The sequence below is a fragment of the Ostrinia furnacalis genome, unplaced genomic scaffold (genome assembly GCF_004193835.3).
Source record: "Ostrinia furnacalis isolate ACB-3 unplaced genomic scaffold, ASM419383v2 OfSCF6932, whole genome shotgun sequence".
In the NCBI taxonomy this organism is placed as follows: domain Eukaryota; kingdom Metazoa; phylum Arthropoda; class Insecta; order Lepidoptera; family Crambidae; genus Ostrinia; species Ostrinia furnacalis.
The window spans coordinates 457,672-473,632 of record NW_021137171.1 but is presented as its reverse complement, the minus strand read 5'-3'; the positions used below and the strand labels follow the sequence as shown (position 1 = coordinate 473,632).

Here is a 15,961-nt window from a genome sequence, read left to right as displayed (position 1 = left end):
GCTGAAGTGGTAATGGGCAGAGCACATAGTAGGTACGCGGAACTGACGGCCGATGGAGCAGCAAGGTTCTGGAATGGAGGCCGCATACCAGAAAACGCAGCGTGGGACGTCGACCTACAAGGTGGACCGACGACATCGTAAAGGTAGCAGGGAAGCGCTGGCCGCAGGCCGCTACCAATCGATCAACATGGAAAGCATTGGGGGAGGCCTATATTCAGCAGTGGACGTCCTATGGCTGAAATGATGATGATGAATGTTGTGTCGAACTTAACTTATTTACGATTTTAAAACAAAAGTGTATCAACTGATAAAGGGTTACCTATGATCGTTAACCGTTAGGTTATAGTCCAGTCAATAAAGCATTATAGATGGAAAACTGTAGAACACAATTTCTGACTTCAGGACTTTATTTAGCCTAGTTAGGAGGTGAACATAGCAAAAGTCCCCGCCCTTAGCCCTTGAGCCGGCGGGGAGAGGGGGGTTTAAAGGTGCCACTTTTCGGTTTTTCGCTTAATCCTCGGAAACTATGCGTCCTAGTGACATGACTACTTTGAACCAAAAAAAGCATATTCAATTTGCTACAGATGAGATGGACAAGTTTTTCTATAAATTGTATAGTTTTCGCGGCATCTGCTCTAGAAGGTCTGTNAGATGCCGCAAAAACTATACAAGATATAGAAAAACTTGACTGTCTCACCTGTAGCAAATTGAATAAGCTTTTTTTGGTTCATAGTAGTCATGTCACTAGGACGCATAGTTTCCGAGGATTAAGCGAAAAACCGAAAAGTGGTACCTTTAAACCCCCCTCTCCCCGCCGGCTCAAGGGCTAAGGGCGGGGACTTTTGCTACGTTCACCACCTAACTAGGCTAAATAAAGTCCCGAGGTCAGAAATTGTGTTCCACGGATTTCTCTCTACACCGTCGTTAAGGCATTCATTGACTGGACTATTAGGTTAGTTGCCTTTAGGTATATAGGTAGGTACCTAAAGGCAATATCCGCATATTAGGCATTATCTAAACGACGGATTAAGGTTCCTAACTTAAGCCTATTGTTCTTAAACGCACAATACAAGTAAGTTATTAAGTTGCATTCTTAGACGTAAACGACGCACTAGACCGCGTCGCCATTACGGGCTACGGCGCGTGCGCACATGGAGATCAGCTGTTTTATAATGATACCATCTTTATTCTATTTCATCCGCAATATCATAAAATATTCGAAAGTAACTCCATCTGACTGTTTACCGTTTTTCTGTCTTATCTGTTACCTTTTCAGGCTTATACCACTGAATTAATTTAAATGAAAGAAAGGTATAAGAGTTGTGGCCCAAGAAAATATAAAAATACGTTTGCGAAAAGGAAAACCGAGATGCACATAAACCTACACTACACGTTACACATGTTTAATTGTGTTAAAATTAAGATTAGAAATTACTTTAGCACGGTGTAATTTAAACTTAGTTACCTACCTACTTTTAATCATTTTACTCTGAAGAAAATAGGCACTCGCTATCCATCATAACTAGTATTGAAAACAGTAGGTTTCCTACCTCTCCATTTCTGACTCTACGAGTATCATTTAATTGTTATACCAGATGCGTACCATTTCATTCGTTCGTTCGTTTCAGCCGAAAGACGTCCACTGCTGGACAAAGGCCTCCCCCAAGGATTTCCACAAAGACCGGTCCTGCGCCGCTCGCATCCAGGCACCTCCCGTGACCCTCGCCAGATGTACCAGTACTAATAAATAAATGAAATATTTCTTTACATTTTCTAATAATTCAATCCTTCTCACTGTTTTTGGAGTGCATAATATGCCTACTGTCTCTACCTTTTTTATTTTATATCATTACATAAGGTCGATAATTGCTCGCATGACTGGCAGTCGAGGTAAAGTTATCATTTAATCTTCATAACCATTGTTCACACCGTTTTAGATCTTATTGTGCCTGTCGCACGATATGACCTCTAGGTCTAGCAATTAGACAATCTCTTTCATCAAGAGAGTTCACATAGAATAACAAGTGCAAAACAACATAACAGCGTTATTATCATTCATCATCTTTGTTAAATACACACCTCCGCGGTATGAGTAGGTACAATACTCCTACCTAGGTCAAACTCGAGATCGCGAGATCAAGCGAGAAGCTCAAGACCGAACGAGATGGAGGACTGTTGTGGACGCCCTCTGCCCCATCTAGGGGACATAGGACCATAAGTCAATTAAGTCAAGGTCATACTCAGGTTTATAGGGTGGTGGATGGCCTGTCATCTGGATTAGATCACCCAGGTAATCAAAGTGAACTTCAGGCGACACTTTGGTGTCATTGGATGAGACCTATGGATAAGATCACCTAGGTAATCAAAGTGGACTTCTTATCCATGGGTGATCAAAGTGTCGCCTGGAGTCGACTTTGATCACCTGGGTGATCTAATCTAGGTAGGTAATCACAGTGGAATAAGTACGGGAGATACAAGTAAAACTAAAACTCTTCTAAAGAATATTTCGCGCTTTTCTGCAAGTAGTCCGAAACTGTAAGCAGAATTTTTCTCTGTCGCTATTATTTTAAATTACAAACATTTCTATTTTTATTTCTAAGTATTAATACAATAGAAGATCGAAGATTGTTTTCGGGCAGATTACTAGATATCATTTATAATTACACGCATTTTAATTGATTTGTTCGATTGATTGAGACTCATGTAACCATGTAGGTATCATCCGTCAGTCTTGGGTCGCAAGGGGTAGTAGTACCACTTCTAAATTCCAACCCAGAAGCAATATCCATAGTATCAGAGTAAGAACATTGCAATAATTAATTAAACCTTATCATTAATTAATATAGTACTAAGGTCCGTTATTGGATGAATTTCAACGTTAGACCAACAATAGGACAGAATCTTATTGATACCACTAAAAGCCTAGGCGCAGACCATCGACTTTTAATTGACCGATAGTTGGGCCCGATTCTAATTTATATGAAGAATCGGCCGATACCAAATCGGTGTAATGTGCGCACTTTCATACATCTCCATACTGATTAACAGCCCGACTCAACTATCGGCCAACTAAAATCGATGGTCTGCGCCTAGACTTAAGTAGCTAATAACGTTCTTTAAACTGGGAACTCATCTGTAAAACCAATTTCACCAATTCCTGTAGGCCTATTGCGCGCCACGATAAATTGTTACCACGGCAATTTATCGCTTTTGCACGATAAGCCCATACATTTGTCGTTTAAAATAGTCGATAACATTTTATCATGGCGCGCATCCTAGCTCGGCTAATATATGACCTAAAATCTGACATTTAAAAGTAAGGCTAAAAAGTAACTGGTTTCCGGCGAATCCGTTTCTTTCTGTGAAACCGAAAGTTGAAGTCATCTGTCTAGTTCCTTGTAACGCTATCAGGCACTTTTATCAGCAAGTTTTATTTGTTAATCTTTTCAGATGATGTACCGGTACCTGTTTATCTTGCTATTTATCGCATTCCTGTTGAACGAAACCGATGGCAGGTCCAAGGTGAAATGCGGCCGCTCTAGACGATCGGACAAGAAAAATACCATCTGGTGTGCCTGGCCTTACTACTACAATACGACCCACGCCTACCCGTACTACTACCCATATACTTACGCCTACTATCCTTACTATTACTACCCGTATTACTACTCCTACTACCCTTATTACGTTTACGGCTAAATACACACGAGTAGATGGAATGTACAAGGTAATTTTATTGATTAGTTCCAAGAGACTGCTACATTAAATAATAAACCTTACGTGAGTCACAACCATGGAGATATAGAGAGATGCCAACTAATGCGCTGAGTTCGAAACTCGGTGTCGCATTAGAAATTCACACACACAAAGTAATCAAAATATGTGCTCATTATCCATTGCGGTATCAGTACTCAATGTTCGAATAATCTTTAGTACTACGCAAGCAATGTAAGCTGTTTACATTATGACGTCGCTGCGTCTTTCCAATCNTAAGTGTTCTTCTCTGCTGTGGTTTCTGCATAATTAATTTTATAAAAAGTGGTAAATATAAGTGAAGCTCATCAATATGAGATGATGATTTTCAGGACTTAAGATAAAACATGAAAAATGATATACGTGCCTATAAAATTTGAGGGTTGCCCTCGATTTCCCTAGGATCCCATTATCAGACCCTGACTTGGTGACAATGGGACCACCTCAAGAGTATACCCTATCGAACAAAAAAAAATTTTGAAAGTCGGTTCATAATTGACGGAGTTCTGCGGTAACGTAGGTACATACAGAAAAATCGAATTGAAAACCTTTTTTTTAAGTTGGTAAAAAACTACTTACAAGCATGGACCTATAACTTACAAGTGTTAAAAAAATAGTTTCATATTGATTCAGTAAAATAATAATGTGTTACATGAAATACATTTCACTTTAAGGGCTGATTTTTCAATCGTCAGATAAATTTTAACTGAAGAATAAGTTGACACATTGACAGTTTCAGTATGGGAAATATGTCAAAATGACAAGATTATTCTTCAGATAAAAGATATCTGACGATTGAAAAATCAGCCCTAAATAGAATTCCATATTTTAGGTACTACATCAAAATCAAACTAAATTCATAATATTATTTATGTCAAGTGTAAGTAGTGTAGTATAGTTTGGATCGAAGCCGCAAGCATCCACAATGCGAACTATACACAGCCAGTACGCAAAATTCGTGTATAGTTTGTAGGAACAGATTTACAAAGGAGCACTCCAAAATATACACGAGCAGTTTCCTATGGGTGCGTTCTGGCCATGTATAGAACGGAAAGACGCGACGTCGCTGCTGTCATCATTGCTTTCACGAGCAATGTTTTCTGTTTTTGGGCATATTGCTGCGACACCAGCCCCGCCCACTTGTCACATCTCCCTTTAGTTTCTGACATATTTTTTGTATGGATTAGAAGACAATAAAATTCTCAGCTGTTGTTGGTCCGATTGATAAACACACGATACGATGTTAAGAGTATTTTTTTACCAACTTTGACCATGAGTCTTACTTACTCAGTAATTGATATAAATTACGTTTTTCGGCGCTCAGTAAATTAGAAACACATTTTTGAAATCAGTTTGCTCTAGTTAGGACCCATTACATACATGGTGATGTAAACTCCCAAAATGGAGCGCTAAGTGGGATTATTAAGCAATAAGCTAGGGTTGCCTCATAAAAGGTAACATCTTAAATGAATCATCATGGTATGAATAAACCAAGCCCCACTTTTAATAAAAGGTCGGAAAAAATAAACAGCTTGCAATTTTAAGTCCAAGGAAGGAGAATATAATAAGCTAAACAATCAACCCACATATTTTGTGTGCATTGAAATATTAAGTTAAGTTAGTAATAATGATCAATATAAAAATATTTTGTGTGACAAAATATGTGATGTGGCAACCCTGCTCAAGAGATCCAAAAAGGTATGTATTACGGTAAACCCATTACTGTCTTGAACAAAACTAAAGTAACCAGTAACAATAGTTTGTTTTTGGAAACAAATAAGCTACCTACTTAGTTAAAATATTATTATAAATATCCGACGTATTAAATACTAGGAAAAAATAAAAGGCAGTTAAGTATAAAACATAAAATATAATTATGATATACATAACATTATAAAATATACATTCATAACTTTGTGAACCTTCATTTCTCCTTATAAGAACTTCACACCACCAATGATGTTCACAGGTCTCCCCTTGTACTTCTTCGAAATGTCGCGTTCGATCTGAAATAATAAATTACAAAATAGTCACAATAAAAATTTTCAGTCCTAAACCTTTACTAACGACACGAATTGATTAAATTGAGGATTTGGTAAAAGTAAAGCCATGTGGTGACGGCAGAGTAGAATACATTTGTCACCAACCCCTACTCTTCCCACAGGTGTCGTAAGAGGCAACTTAGGGACTACACATCAAACAGAGAACGGGCAGCAGCGCTCTCTGAAAAACATCAATCTTTTAAACTGCGATCTCCAACCCGCCTGCCAAGCGTGGGGATTATGGCAAACCCCTCCACTATAGTGGAGGAGGCTCATAGTCCAGCAGTGGACTGTAAAGGGCTGTTGATGATGATGATGAAAGCAATAGTTCTTGAGTAGCAACCACGGATGACGGGCCTCCACTCAGTGGAATAAAGAGTGGTGAGTGTCCTGGACCTGGATAGTAGCATCACAGGACTGGCCGTTGTGAAAATTCTTGGAGGATCCTTTTATCTGCAAAGGATATCATTTGGCTGAAACTAAGTATGTACATAAGACTCACATTAACCTGCAACTCCTCAGTCCTCTCGATGATGCAAGCCAAAAGTTACTCAATAACTATGTGCATAGGACTCACATTACCACACGCCTCACCGCTCGGTCAGCTTGATGATGCAAGCCCAAAGTTACTCAATATGTATGACTACAAGACTCACATTGGCCTGCAGTTCCTTAGTCCGCTCGATAATCCACCCGCCTCACCGCTCGGTCAGCTTGATGACGCAAGCCAATAGTTACTCAATAACTAAGCACATAAGACTCACATTAGCCTGCAGCTCCTTGGTCCGCTCGATAATAATATAATGGAGTACGTTTGACCAGTAGGTCTAAAAAAACGACGATGANCAGGTACCTTAGTAAACTTAAAGCTTAGTTACAACAGGTTATTGCAAAATTCCCACGGGAACGGGAGTTAGCGGGGAAAAAAAATTGTATGAAAAAATCTGAACCGCGTAAGATAGATGAAGGGGGGGTAAAACGAGATCCACGCGTACGAAGTCGCGGGCGGCCGCTAGTTTTTAATAAATTTCAATATCTACTTACTACGTGTGATATATCATTGGAAAGAAGAGAAGGTAAAGATATTTTGAAGATCATTGGCAATCCATTATCACCATTAGTTTTTTTATAAATCGAATTCGAACTTGAATTTTTTATCGTGGTTTGTACTTTTGTTAAACTTTGGCGGCTCGTAACTAGTTATTCAATCATTATCTGGATCTGAAATTTATTTTATTTGACTAAAGGTTTATTCGATATTAGTATCAAATAAAAAAATTGGTTAAAATCATGCGAGAAAAAAAAATTAAGCAGTTTTTAGGTCAAATTTCGGAAAAAGTATGAAAATTGACATATCTCCTAAACTATGAAACTTTAGTCATAGAAAGTAAGGTTCAATAATTAGCAAATGACTTCCTCTATACGCGTATTAGCTATGGCGGGTTCAGTTCCAGTCATCCTGTATATGAGCTAAAACAGTACGGAAACTTAGCCCTTTCGGCGAGTTAAATACCTACACTTCAACTGACTGAGTGTTAGGGTTGGCACTCTTAATCTTTATAAAACTAATAAGGTTCTTACTTCCTTATTTATTAAAACGTTTATTTAGGTTTTTTAATTATCAAATACCTAATGGAATAAATTAATTGACTAAGTAGTTAACAAAAAAATACAACGTTAATTAGGTTCTATAATGATCGAATACATAATCGAATAAATTGATTAAGTACTATTAGAGGCCGGTAGAAGATCTATTCTCATATTAATAAAATACCGGATACTTACTTTCACATACCTATTGCCTCATTTTAAATACAGTTCATCACTTAGTACAAAAGCGTGTGGAGCAAATTACTTTATCAAATAGAACACATAAATTGTTAAAAAGCGTAATTACGTAATTAAAAAGAACTATTACAAAATCAGATGTAAGCACTTTATTTAAAATGTAATATTTAATATTTTAACTTGACCTTCATTGGTTGGGTTTTTGTGGCGGTCAAGCTGTAGATCCTGGCTACACAGGAGTTGCAGTGGTGGGAACGAGAGGTGGGAATAGTCCCGTAGCCTGCAGCTCCTTGGTCCGCTCGATAATCCACCCGCCTCACCGCTCGGTCAGCTCTAAGATGCAAGCCCAAAGTTACTCAATAACTATGCACATAAGACTCACATTGGCCTGCAGCTCCTTGGTCCGCTCGATAAATCGACTCGCCTCGCCGCTCGGTCAGCTCGATGATGCAAGCCAAAGATTACTCAATAACTAAGCACATAAGACTCACATTGACCTGCAGCTCCTTAGTTCGCTCGATAATCCACTCGCCTCACCGCTCGGTCAGCTTGATGATGGAAGCCAAAAGATACTCAATAACTAAGCACATAAGACTCACATTAGCCTGTAGCTCCTTGATCAGCTCAATGATTAGCTAGCAGCGGGCGCAAGGCGGCGGCGCGGTTAATGCAAGTCTAAAGTTACTCAACACCCGCCTCACCGCTCGGTCAGCTCTAAGATGCAAGCCAAAAGTTACTCAATAACTAAGCACACTAGACTCAGAAATGAGGAGATCCGCAGGAGAACCAAAGTAACCGACATAGCTCGCAGAATTGCTAAAATCAAGTGGCAGTGGGCGGGGCACATAGCTCGTAGACATGATGGCCGTTGGGGCAGGAAAGTTCTCGAGTGGCGACCCCGGGCTGGAAGACGTAGCGTGGGCAGGCCTCCTACTAGGTGGACCGACGATCTGGTAAAGGTCGCGGGAAGAGCCTGGATGCGGGCAGCGCAGGACCGTTCATTGTGGAAAACCTTGGGGGAGGCCTTTGTCCAGCAGTGGACGTCATTTGGCTGAAACGACGACGACGACAAGACTCACATTAGCCTGCAGCTCCTTGGTCCGCTCTATAATGCGGGTTAGCAGCGGACGCAAGGCGGCGGCGCGGGCGACGGCGGCGGCGCCCTGCTCGCCGGCTCGTGCTGACAGCTTGGACAGCTTGTCGCAGAGAGACAGCTTCTGTTTCAGCTGGGCTGTTAGCACGTCCACGTATCTGGGGAATTACCACATGATAATACTCTATGACAAACTCTTCGATAGAAACATGATAGCTGTGAAAACTTTAACCCAAAGGGCATAATATACTGTGCTAAAGCCCGGTCTCCGAACACGTAGAATTTTGTACAATGACCCCAAGCTACCCATCATTATCTGTCGCGCTTGCACACTCACTGCGGGCGCCCGTCGCACAGTCGCGACAGCAATATAATTACGCACGAGCGATAAGGATGGGTAGCTTGGCGTCATTGGACGAAATTCTACGTGCTCGGCGACAATGTAAAGAAATGACCGCGAATCTCAATAAAGTAACACATTTATATTAAAACTCAAACCGTAGGAAAGTATGAAAAAGTTGTAAGAAAAGTCCATAAAATAAAGCCAATGAAACTGACATGATAACATAAATTGCTAGCAATTTGAGTGAATTAATATCAAGAATGCTGAGTCCGTTCAATCTCTGTTTGAGTTCATTTTGATAATATCTATTCACAAAGTTGGCAGTTTCAATAGAAACTATTGTGCAATAGCACACTGGCTCCGCAGGCTGGCAGGCCCCCACTAGGTGGACCGACGATCTGGTGAGATACTTGGATGCCGCTCGCATCCAAGTATCTCACCAGATCGTCGGTCCACCTGGTCTTTGTAGAAATCCTTGGGGGAGGCCTTTGTCCAGCAGTGGACGTCTTTCGGCTGAAACAACAACACTGGCTAATACCTGGGTGAGTGCTTGACATTATGCAAATGATTCATCTCAGGCGCAGTAAGGCGCGCGGCGGCCACTTGCACGGCGTCCAACATGGCCGCTAACGCTGCTGAGCTCTCCGATGGTAACTGCTGCATCAGCGATAAGCCTTGGCTTTCTGAGGTGTTCGTATACTACCATCGACGTGGGTGTGACCACAATCGCTGTGTCAAGAGCGTAACGAGAGAAACAGAGCATGTACTTACCTGCCGCGTTAGCTAAAGCCTGGTCCGTGAGCACGTAGGTGGTGTGAAATGTCCGAGTTTGTATGCGTAAAACTGAAGGGCGCGTCAAAGTAAAAGTGCTTTTTTTAAGCCTACCTATTTACAGAAATAAATGAGTTTTTTAATGAGAGTGTGCGCGTGAGTACGATGGCGGATGGTTTCCAGGCGAGCGGCCAAGCTATATGGCTTGGCGCGACGAGGAAAGGTGCGCGGATGGCAAAACGTCGAGCTATGCGCGTCTAAAGCCTGGTCCGTGAGCACGTAGAATTTTGTCCAATGACCCCAAGCTACCCATCCTTATCGCTCGCGCGTAATTATATTGCTGTCGCGACTGTGCGACGGGCGCCCGCAGTGAGTGTGCGAGCGCGACAGCAACATAATTACGCGCGAGCGATAAAGATGGGTATAGGTGTACCAGAATCTCATGGCAAATAGGGAAAATAAACTTTGTTGAGAGCAATACTGGGGAAATTGGAATAAACGATCTTGATACTATTTAATTTTTTACTTTTATTACTTTAATATTAATGAACATGAAGTACGAATATACATTTTAGGTAGGTATGTGTATGAAGAGTGTTGTTAGACATCAGATTTTTAACATAGGTAAATGTTTTGGAAATTGAATAAATCGTATATTACTTTAAGTAACTAATTTTATTATGCATCATACTTCTAATACGTCGGGCTATGTCAGCGACTTTGGTTCGTTTACGGATCTCCTCATTTCTCATTCGATCTCGCAAAGAAACACCAAGCATAGCCCTCTCCATAGCACGCTGTGCAACTTTGAGCTTCTGTATAAGGCCTATAGTGAGAGGCCACGTTTCCGAGCCATAAGTTATCACTGGTAACACACATTGGTTATACACTCTAGTCTTCAGGCATTGAGGTAATTTGGACGAAAAGATGTTGTGTAGTTTCCCGAACGCTGCCCAGCCGAGTTGGATTCGACGATTGACCTCCTTCTCGAAGTTGGACCTACCTAGCTGAATCGTTTGTCCGAGGTAGACATACTTGTCGACAATCTCGAGAATTGAGCTCCCAACTGAAACTGGGTAGGGCGTAACATGGACATTCGACATAAGCTTCGTTTTGTCCATGTTCATCCTCAGGCCTACCTGTTGGGAAACTCGATTAAGGTCTTCGAGCATTGTGCCAAGATCTTCCAACGATTCTGCCATGACCACAATATCGTCGGCAAACCGAAGGTGAGTGATGTACTCGCCATTAATGTTTATGCCGAATCCTTTCCATTCCAGGAGTTTGAAAGCGTCTTCCAATGCAGCGGTGAACAGTTTCGGAGATGAGTGACCCTAGCTGAAAAATTAAAAACTGCTAGATTTAAAAAAAATAACCTGTCAACAGCACTGGCTGGATCAGGGGTGATTTACTGTTTGTACTCCGAATGACTGTCGTGAATACACCGATCAAAATGGCGTGAATAGTTATGCGCAACTTTAGGGCCCTGTAACTTATTTATTTGTAGAGATATTTTCATGATTATTTTACAATTATTATTAGTTTTACTTATATTTATTTCAAGTTTATTTAAAAGAAAAAAATTGGAAACTTCTTCATTATTCAATCTTGCTTTGATGAAATCTTTTTCAATTTTCTTTACATGGTCATAACATCTGCACCAATTTGTGAGATATACCTGAAAACCCCGATAAAGCAGCTATTAAGTAAGAATAATATAAAAAAACCCAACCCTCCTTCTGACGCAGTTGAGTAATAAACTAAATGTATCAAAACATTTCAGTCCAACTTACTGTCAACTCGACGACGCGCTTTAGAATCAAAGATTGACTTTGAATTATGCCTTATTTTACAATTCACATTGAAAACAATATGCTTTGCTTGAACTTTTTCGACTTTTTCAGAAAAATAACAAATAGTCAAGAAGAGATTACAAAAATTTTGCAGCGGCTGACAGATTTCATAATTTTCTTTGACAGGTGACAGTTAAACCATAGACAATTGCCATATGAAAAACACGCTTTTCCAATATTTTTGTTTGCCATGAGATTCTGGTACACCTATAGCTTGGGGTCATTGGACAAAATTCTACGTGCTCACGGACCAGGCTTTAGACGCGCATAGCTCGACGTTTTGCTTTTCGCGCACCTTTCCTCGTCGCGCCAAGCCATATAGCTTGGCCGCTCGCCTGGAAACCATCCGCCATCGTACTCACGCGCACACTCTCATTAAAAAACTCATTTATTTCTGTAAATAGGCTTAAAAAAAGCACTTTTACTTTGACGCGCCCTTCAGTTTTACGCATACAAACTCGGACATTTCACACCATCGCTGCATCGCCAATTTGTCTTACCTGGGCGAGTGCTTCACGTTGTGTAGATGGTTCATTTCTGGCGCTGTAAGGCGCGCGGCGGCAACTTGCACGGCGTCCAACATGGCCGCCAGCGCTGCTGAGCTCTCCGACGGTAACTGCTGCATCAGCGATAAGCCTTGGCTCTCTGAGGTGTTGGTCTCGTAGAGACGCATCTTGAGGAAGGATTCCAGCTGCAGGATAAAAAAAATGTAGATATGTAGCCCTAGTATGGACGCCATGATAAGCTTTTATCGCGCCATTTTATCGACTTTTCGCGATAGGCTTATACGTTTATCGTCAAAATCATCGATAAAATTTTATCACGGCGCGCATCCTAGCCCGGCTGGTCTTCGTGAGAATCAAAATGATGAATGTCACAATGGAAATTTTATAATCGTATAGCCTAAACGACTAGAAATACACTTGTTTTGTTTCTTTTATACAATTGAGCGAATAGTTTTCGTGTCGTCACACTACAACACGAGCCTCTGCGTGTGTCACTTTAGTGCATTAATTCGCTGCTGTTACTAAAGTATGTCGTGGTTTAATAAAGATGTGCAATAAAAAAAACAGTAAAAAAAGAGAAATTAAGAAATGTTAGTACATTCTCTCTCTCGACCGACTCTCGTAGACAAAAGATCGGTAATACGGCTTTTGGGCCTTGCCCTTGCCCCTCCACCATGATACTCGAATCAACATCATCATCATCATCATCATCTCAGCCATAGGACGTCCACTGCTGAACATGGGCCTCCTCCAATGCTTTCCATGTTGCCCGGTTGGTAGCGGCCGGCGTCCAGACACTAATCATCCTGCTGAGTAAACTATAATGTACAACCATGATTGTCTCACCTCAACCAGCTGGTCGATGAACTGGTTCCTAGTCGACGGGTTGTCCAACAAAGTGAGCGCGTCCCGCCCCCGCGCCGCGCCCCCGCCCACGCCCTGCCCTTCCACTACTATTCCAGACTCGTCCAGAGATATGTCCGATATGTTCACTGACACGTCCTGAGTGAATGAAGAAAGAAAATTGTTTATTAAACACCTAAGGCTGAGGTTTTCGACGCGACGGAGACAAGAGACAGCAGAACAGAGAAAGAGCATTTCGATGATAAGAAACGCGTCACGCATCCAGCGCAGTGTCGCTCAAAGTGCGGCCTCCTGACCTTAAGCGCTACTGCACACAACGCCGCCACCGCGCCGCCCCCGCGCCTTTGCACTGTTTATACGCGCTGCGTGAAGCCCGCTGGCGAAATTATGCTTTGAGGGCGCGGTGGCGGCGCGGCGGCGGCGCGGCGGCGGCGCGGCGGCGGCGCGGTGGCGGCGTTGTGTGCAGGAGCGCTAAAGCTTCAACCACACCAACACGTGCAAATTGCCATCGCCGGCGCGATCATAGGCCAATGGCAGGACGTTGCCTGTACCTGTCATTTGCGGACGAATTGAAAGCAAAGCGAAAACGTAGTAAACATATCGCGAGAGTATTTCGGAAGAGAAAACTATTTAGCAAAGTAATAGAAATAATTGATGGCAGGAGACCTCATATCAAATACTTACAGAATCTACAACAGCAACATTGTCAATGTTGCCCCAGTCAATTTCAGCTGCTGCATCGCCTTCCCCGATGTCAATTTGCGCTGACGTATCTATGGCACCAAAGTCTATGGCGTTGTCGTCACCAAAGTCAATCTAAAACAATAAAAAAAATACATTTTTAGATTTATCCACAGAAGACAATAAATGAAAAGGGATGACTTGGATAATAAGTAACATTGGGATAATATTTTAGGTTTTTTCTGTTTAAATATAATGGTAATTTGGTTTGACTGAAACAAATGATGATGGTAAACTTGAGAACATAAGAGAACACATTTTAACCGTTAAAAATTATAACAATAAATGAAAATTAGTTGAAATCTTACCTGATCACCAGCAGCTTGATCTTCATCGTCAAATTCAATATGAATCGGATCCGGCTCCACACTCAACGGTGGTTCACCGTAACTCCACTCATACACAGTAGTGTTACCGTTCTCAACTACGTACTGCAACAATGGTAGCACTTCCGTAGCTTTGTCCCCAAGTATGTACTTAGTGAATGCTGAATACAGCTGTATCCCTGGCAAGAGAGGTTTCAGGGACTTGCCAATCTGAAACACAGTGGTAAAGTATGTTTTTTTTTCTATAGTTGAAGATTTTTTCTATAAATAGTGTTGATCAATTATGAAACAATTTGTATGGAATGTTTTTTTTTAATTTGAACTTCAGTCCCTTTTGGAAAGTTGTTGCATTTGAGTAGTAGAATCAACCCTTTTCAATGATTGACTATAAAAAAACAACCTGTTTATATAGTAATTGTTTCAATGTGCAATTATAAAGAATAAGTTGTAAATTAAGAAATAGGTAATTAATAAATTGAAGTCACAGGAAGAACCTGGATGCGGGCAGCACAGGATCAGTCATTGTGGAAATCCTTGGGGGAGACCTTTGTCCAGCAGTGGACGTCATTTGGCTGAAAAGAATATTAAATTGAACATTATATTCTGAAATATTATAACAACCTTCTCATAAATCTCGGGCAGTTCCTGCAGTCTGTCCACCAGTTCCCTTTTTATCTTGTCCCCCTGGATGCCCAATTGCTTGCACTGGTTGAGGAACTCCAACTTACTTGACGCTTCATTTTTTTGATAGTCAGACTGCTTCTTATCATACTCCTGGAAGTGAACAACAGGATGTTAAATGTTTACATTCCAAGCATGAAGGTAGGTACCATGAAGACAAATCTGCCTCTTTAATAAATGGAGACTGATATTAAATTTATTTGGAAACTAAGAAACAATCAAAATGTTGAATGAGATTATGAGACTAATAGGAACTAATACCAATAGGAAAATGCTAAATTATTAGGACTTGGGTACACATTATTTTTTATGAAAAACAAGTTAAATAAGTAGTTAGTTTGTCTAAGACTTGGAGTTCTTAGAGACTGCTTCATTACCATTACATCTACAAAAATACAAATTTCATTTTAAATAGGGGTACTAACCTGTTGCATTTGCTCCTCTTTCACAATTTGTTTTTTTAAGCTTGGGATTTCATAGTTGATATTCCTGACCAACATCTGAGCTGCCTCAGCTAAGTACAAGTTTTCTTTCTCATAAGTCCTTACTACATCCTGCCAGTCCTTCATTCTCTGAGACCCATACCTCCCAAAGAGGTTCTTAGTGTCTGCTTCGGTCTCCTTTAAAATTTCTATGATTTTTATACAGTGGAAATAATTAATGTAACTGCCAGATAGAAGTGTAGCTATGTCGTCATGAGCTGGCATATCCTGTATAGCATTGTTTATCTTCTCTCTCACGGCTAAAATATTCTTCTGCCATTCTTTATTTACATGCCGTCTGCTCACAAGCCAGTCTTGAAGCTTTCCTATGTTAATATCGATGGGAATGTTGCTCTCCTGTAAACAGGACATTTGTTTTCAAATAAAACTGTTAAATCAGTAAATACACTCTACGTTTATGTATGATACTTACGTCCATGTTTTTATCTTTTATTACTTAAAGTTTAATATGCGGTTTCTTTGTCTTTTACTTAAAAATCTTGATTTTTACTTCACAACACAACTTCTGTGATGTTGACGATTTGGCAATTTGACAATTTGACATTGACGTTAGTAAATGACGTTGATGTTTGTGAGTGACGTGTAAAGTGAAAGAAACCGAAAGAAAAGTGAAACGAAACGCAATTTAGATCTTTTTTTAATCTACAAAATTGGAGGGTAGATTACTATTATTCACGACTTGTACCTATAATTTTTT

General features: G+C 40.7%; 1 protein-coding gene across 1 annotated transcript; it reads right to left on the bottom strand.

Annotated features, from left to right (window-relative positions):
* Nucleotides 1-5,608: 5,608 nt before the first annotated feature.
* On the bottom strand, nt 5,609-15,812 carry LOC114362968 (CDK5 regulatory subunit-associated protein 3). Its single transcript, XM_028318558.1, has 9 exons — nt 15,677-15,812; nt 15,187-15,600; nt 14,702-14,854; nt 14,063-14,290; nt 13,698-13,829; nt 12,996-13,151; nt 12,144-12,334; nt 8,663-8,834; nt 5,609-5,759 (listed from the first exon to the last, which is right to left on the bottom strand). The coding sequence occupies exons 1-9, from the start codon at nt 15,680-15,682 to the stop codon at nt 5,688-5,690; spliced, it is 1,524 nt and encodes a 507-aa protein (XP_028174359.1). The 5' UTR covers nt 15,683-15,812; the 3' UTR covers nt 5,609-5,687.
* Between the last annotated feature and the right edge of the window lie 149 nt (nt 15,813-15,961).

Bases quoted from the DNA above. Each gene is read 5' to 3' on its own strand.
- LOC114362968 (XM_028318558.1), bottom strand. The intron at 8,835-12,143 runs GTAAGACAAATT...GTAATTCCCCAG, and splicing joins AACGTGAAGCACTCGCCCAG to ATACGTGGACGTGCTAACAG. The intron at 5,760-8,662 runs GTGAGTCTTGTC...TTATTATTTCAG, and splicing joins CCAAGGAGCTGCAGGCTAAT to ATCGAACGCGACATTTCGAA.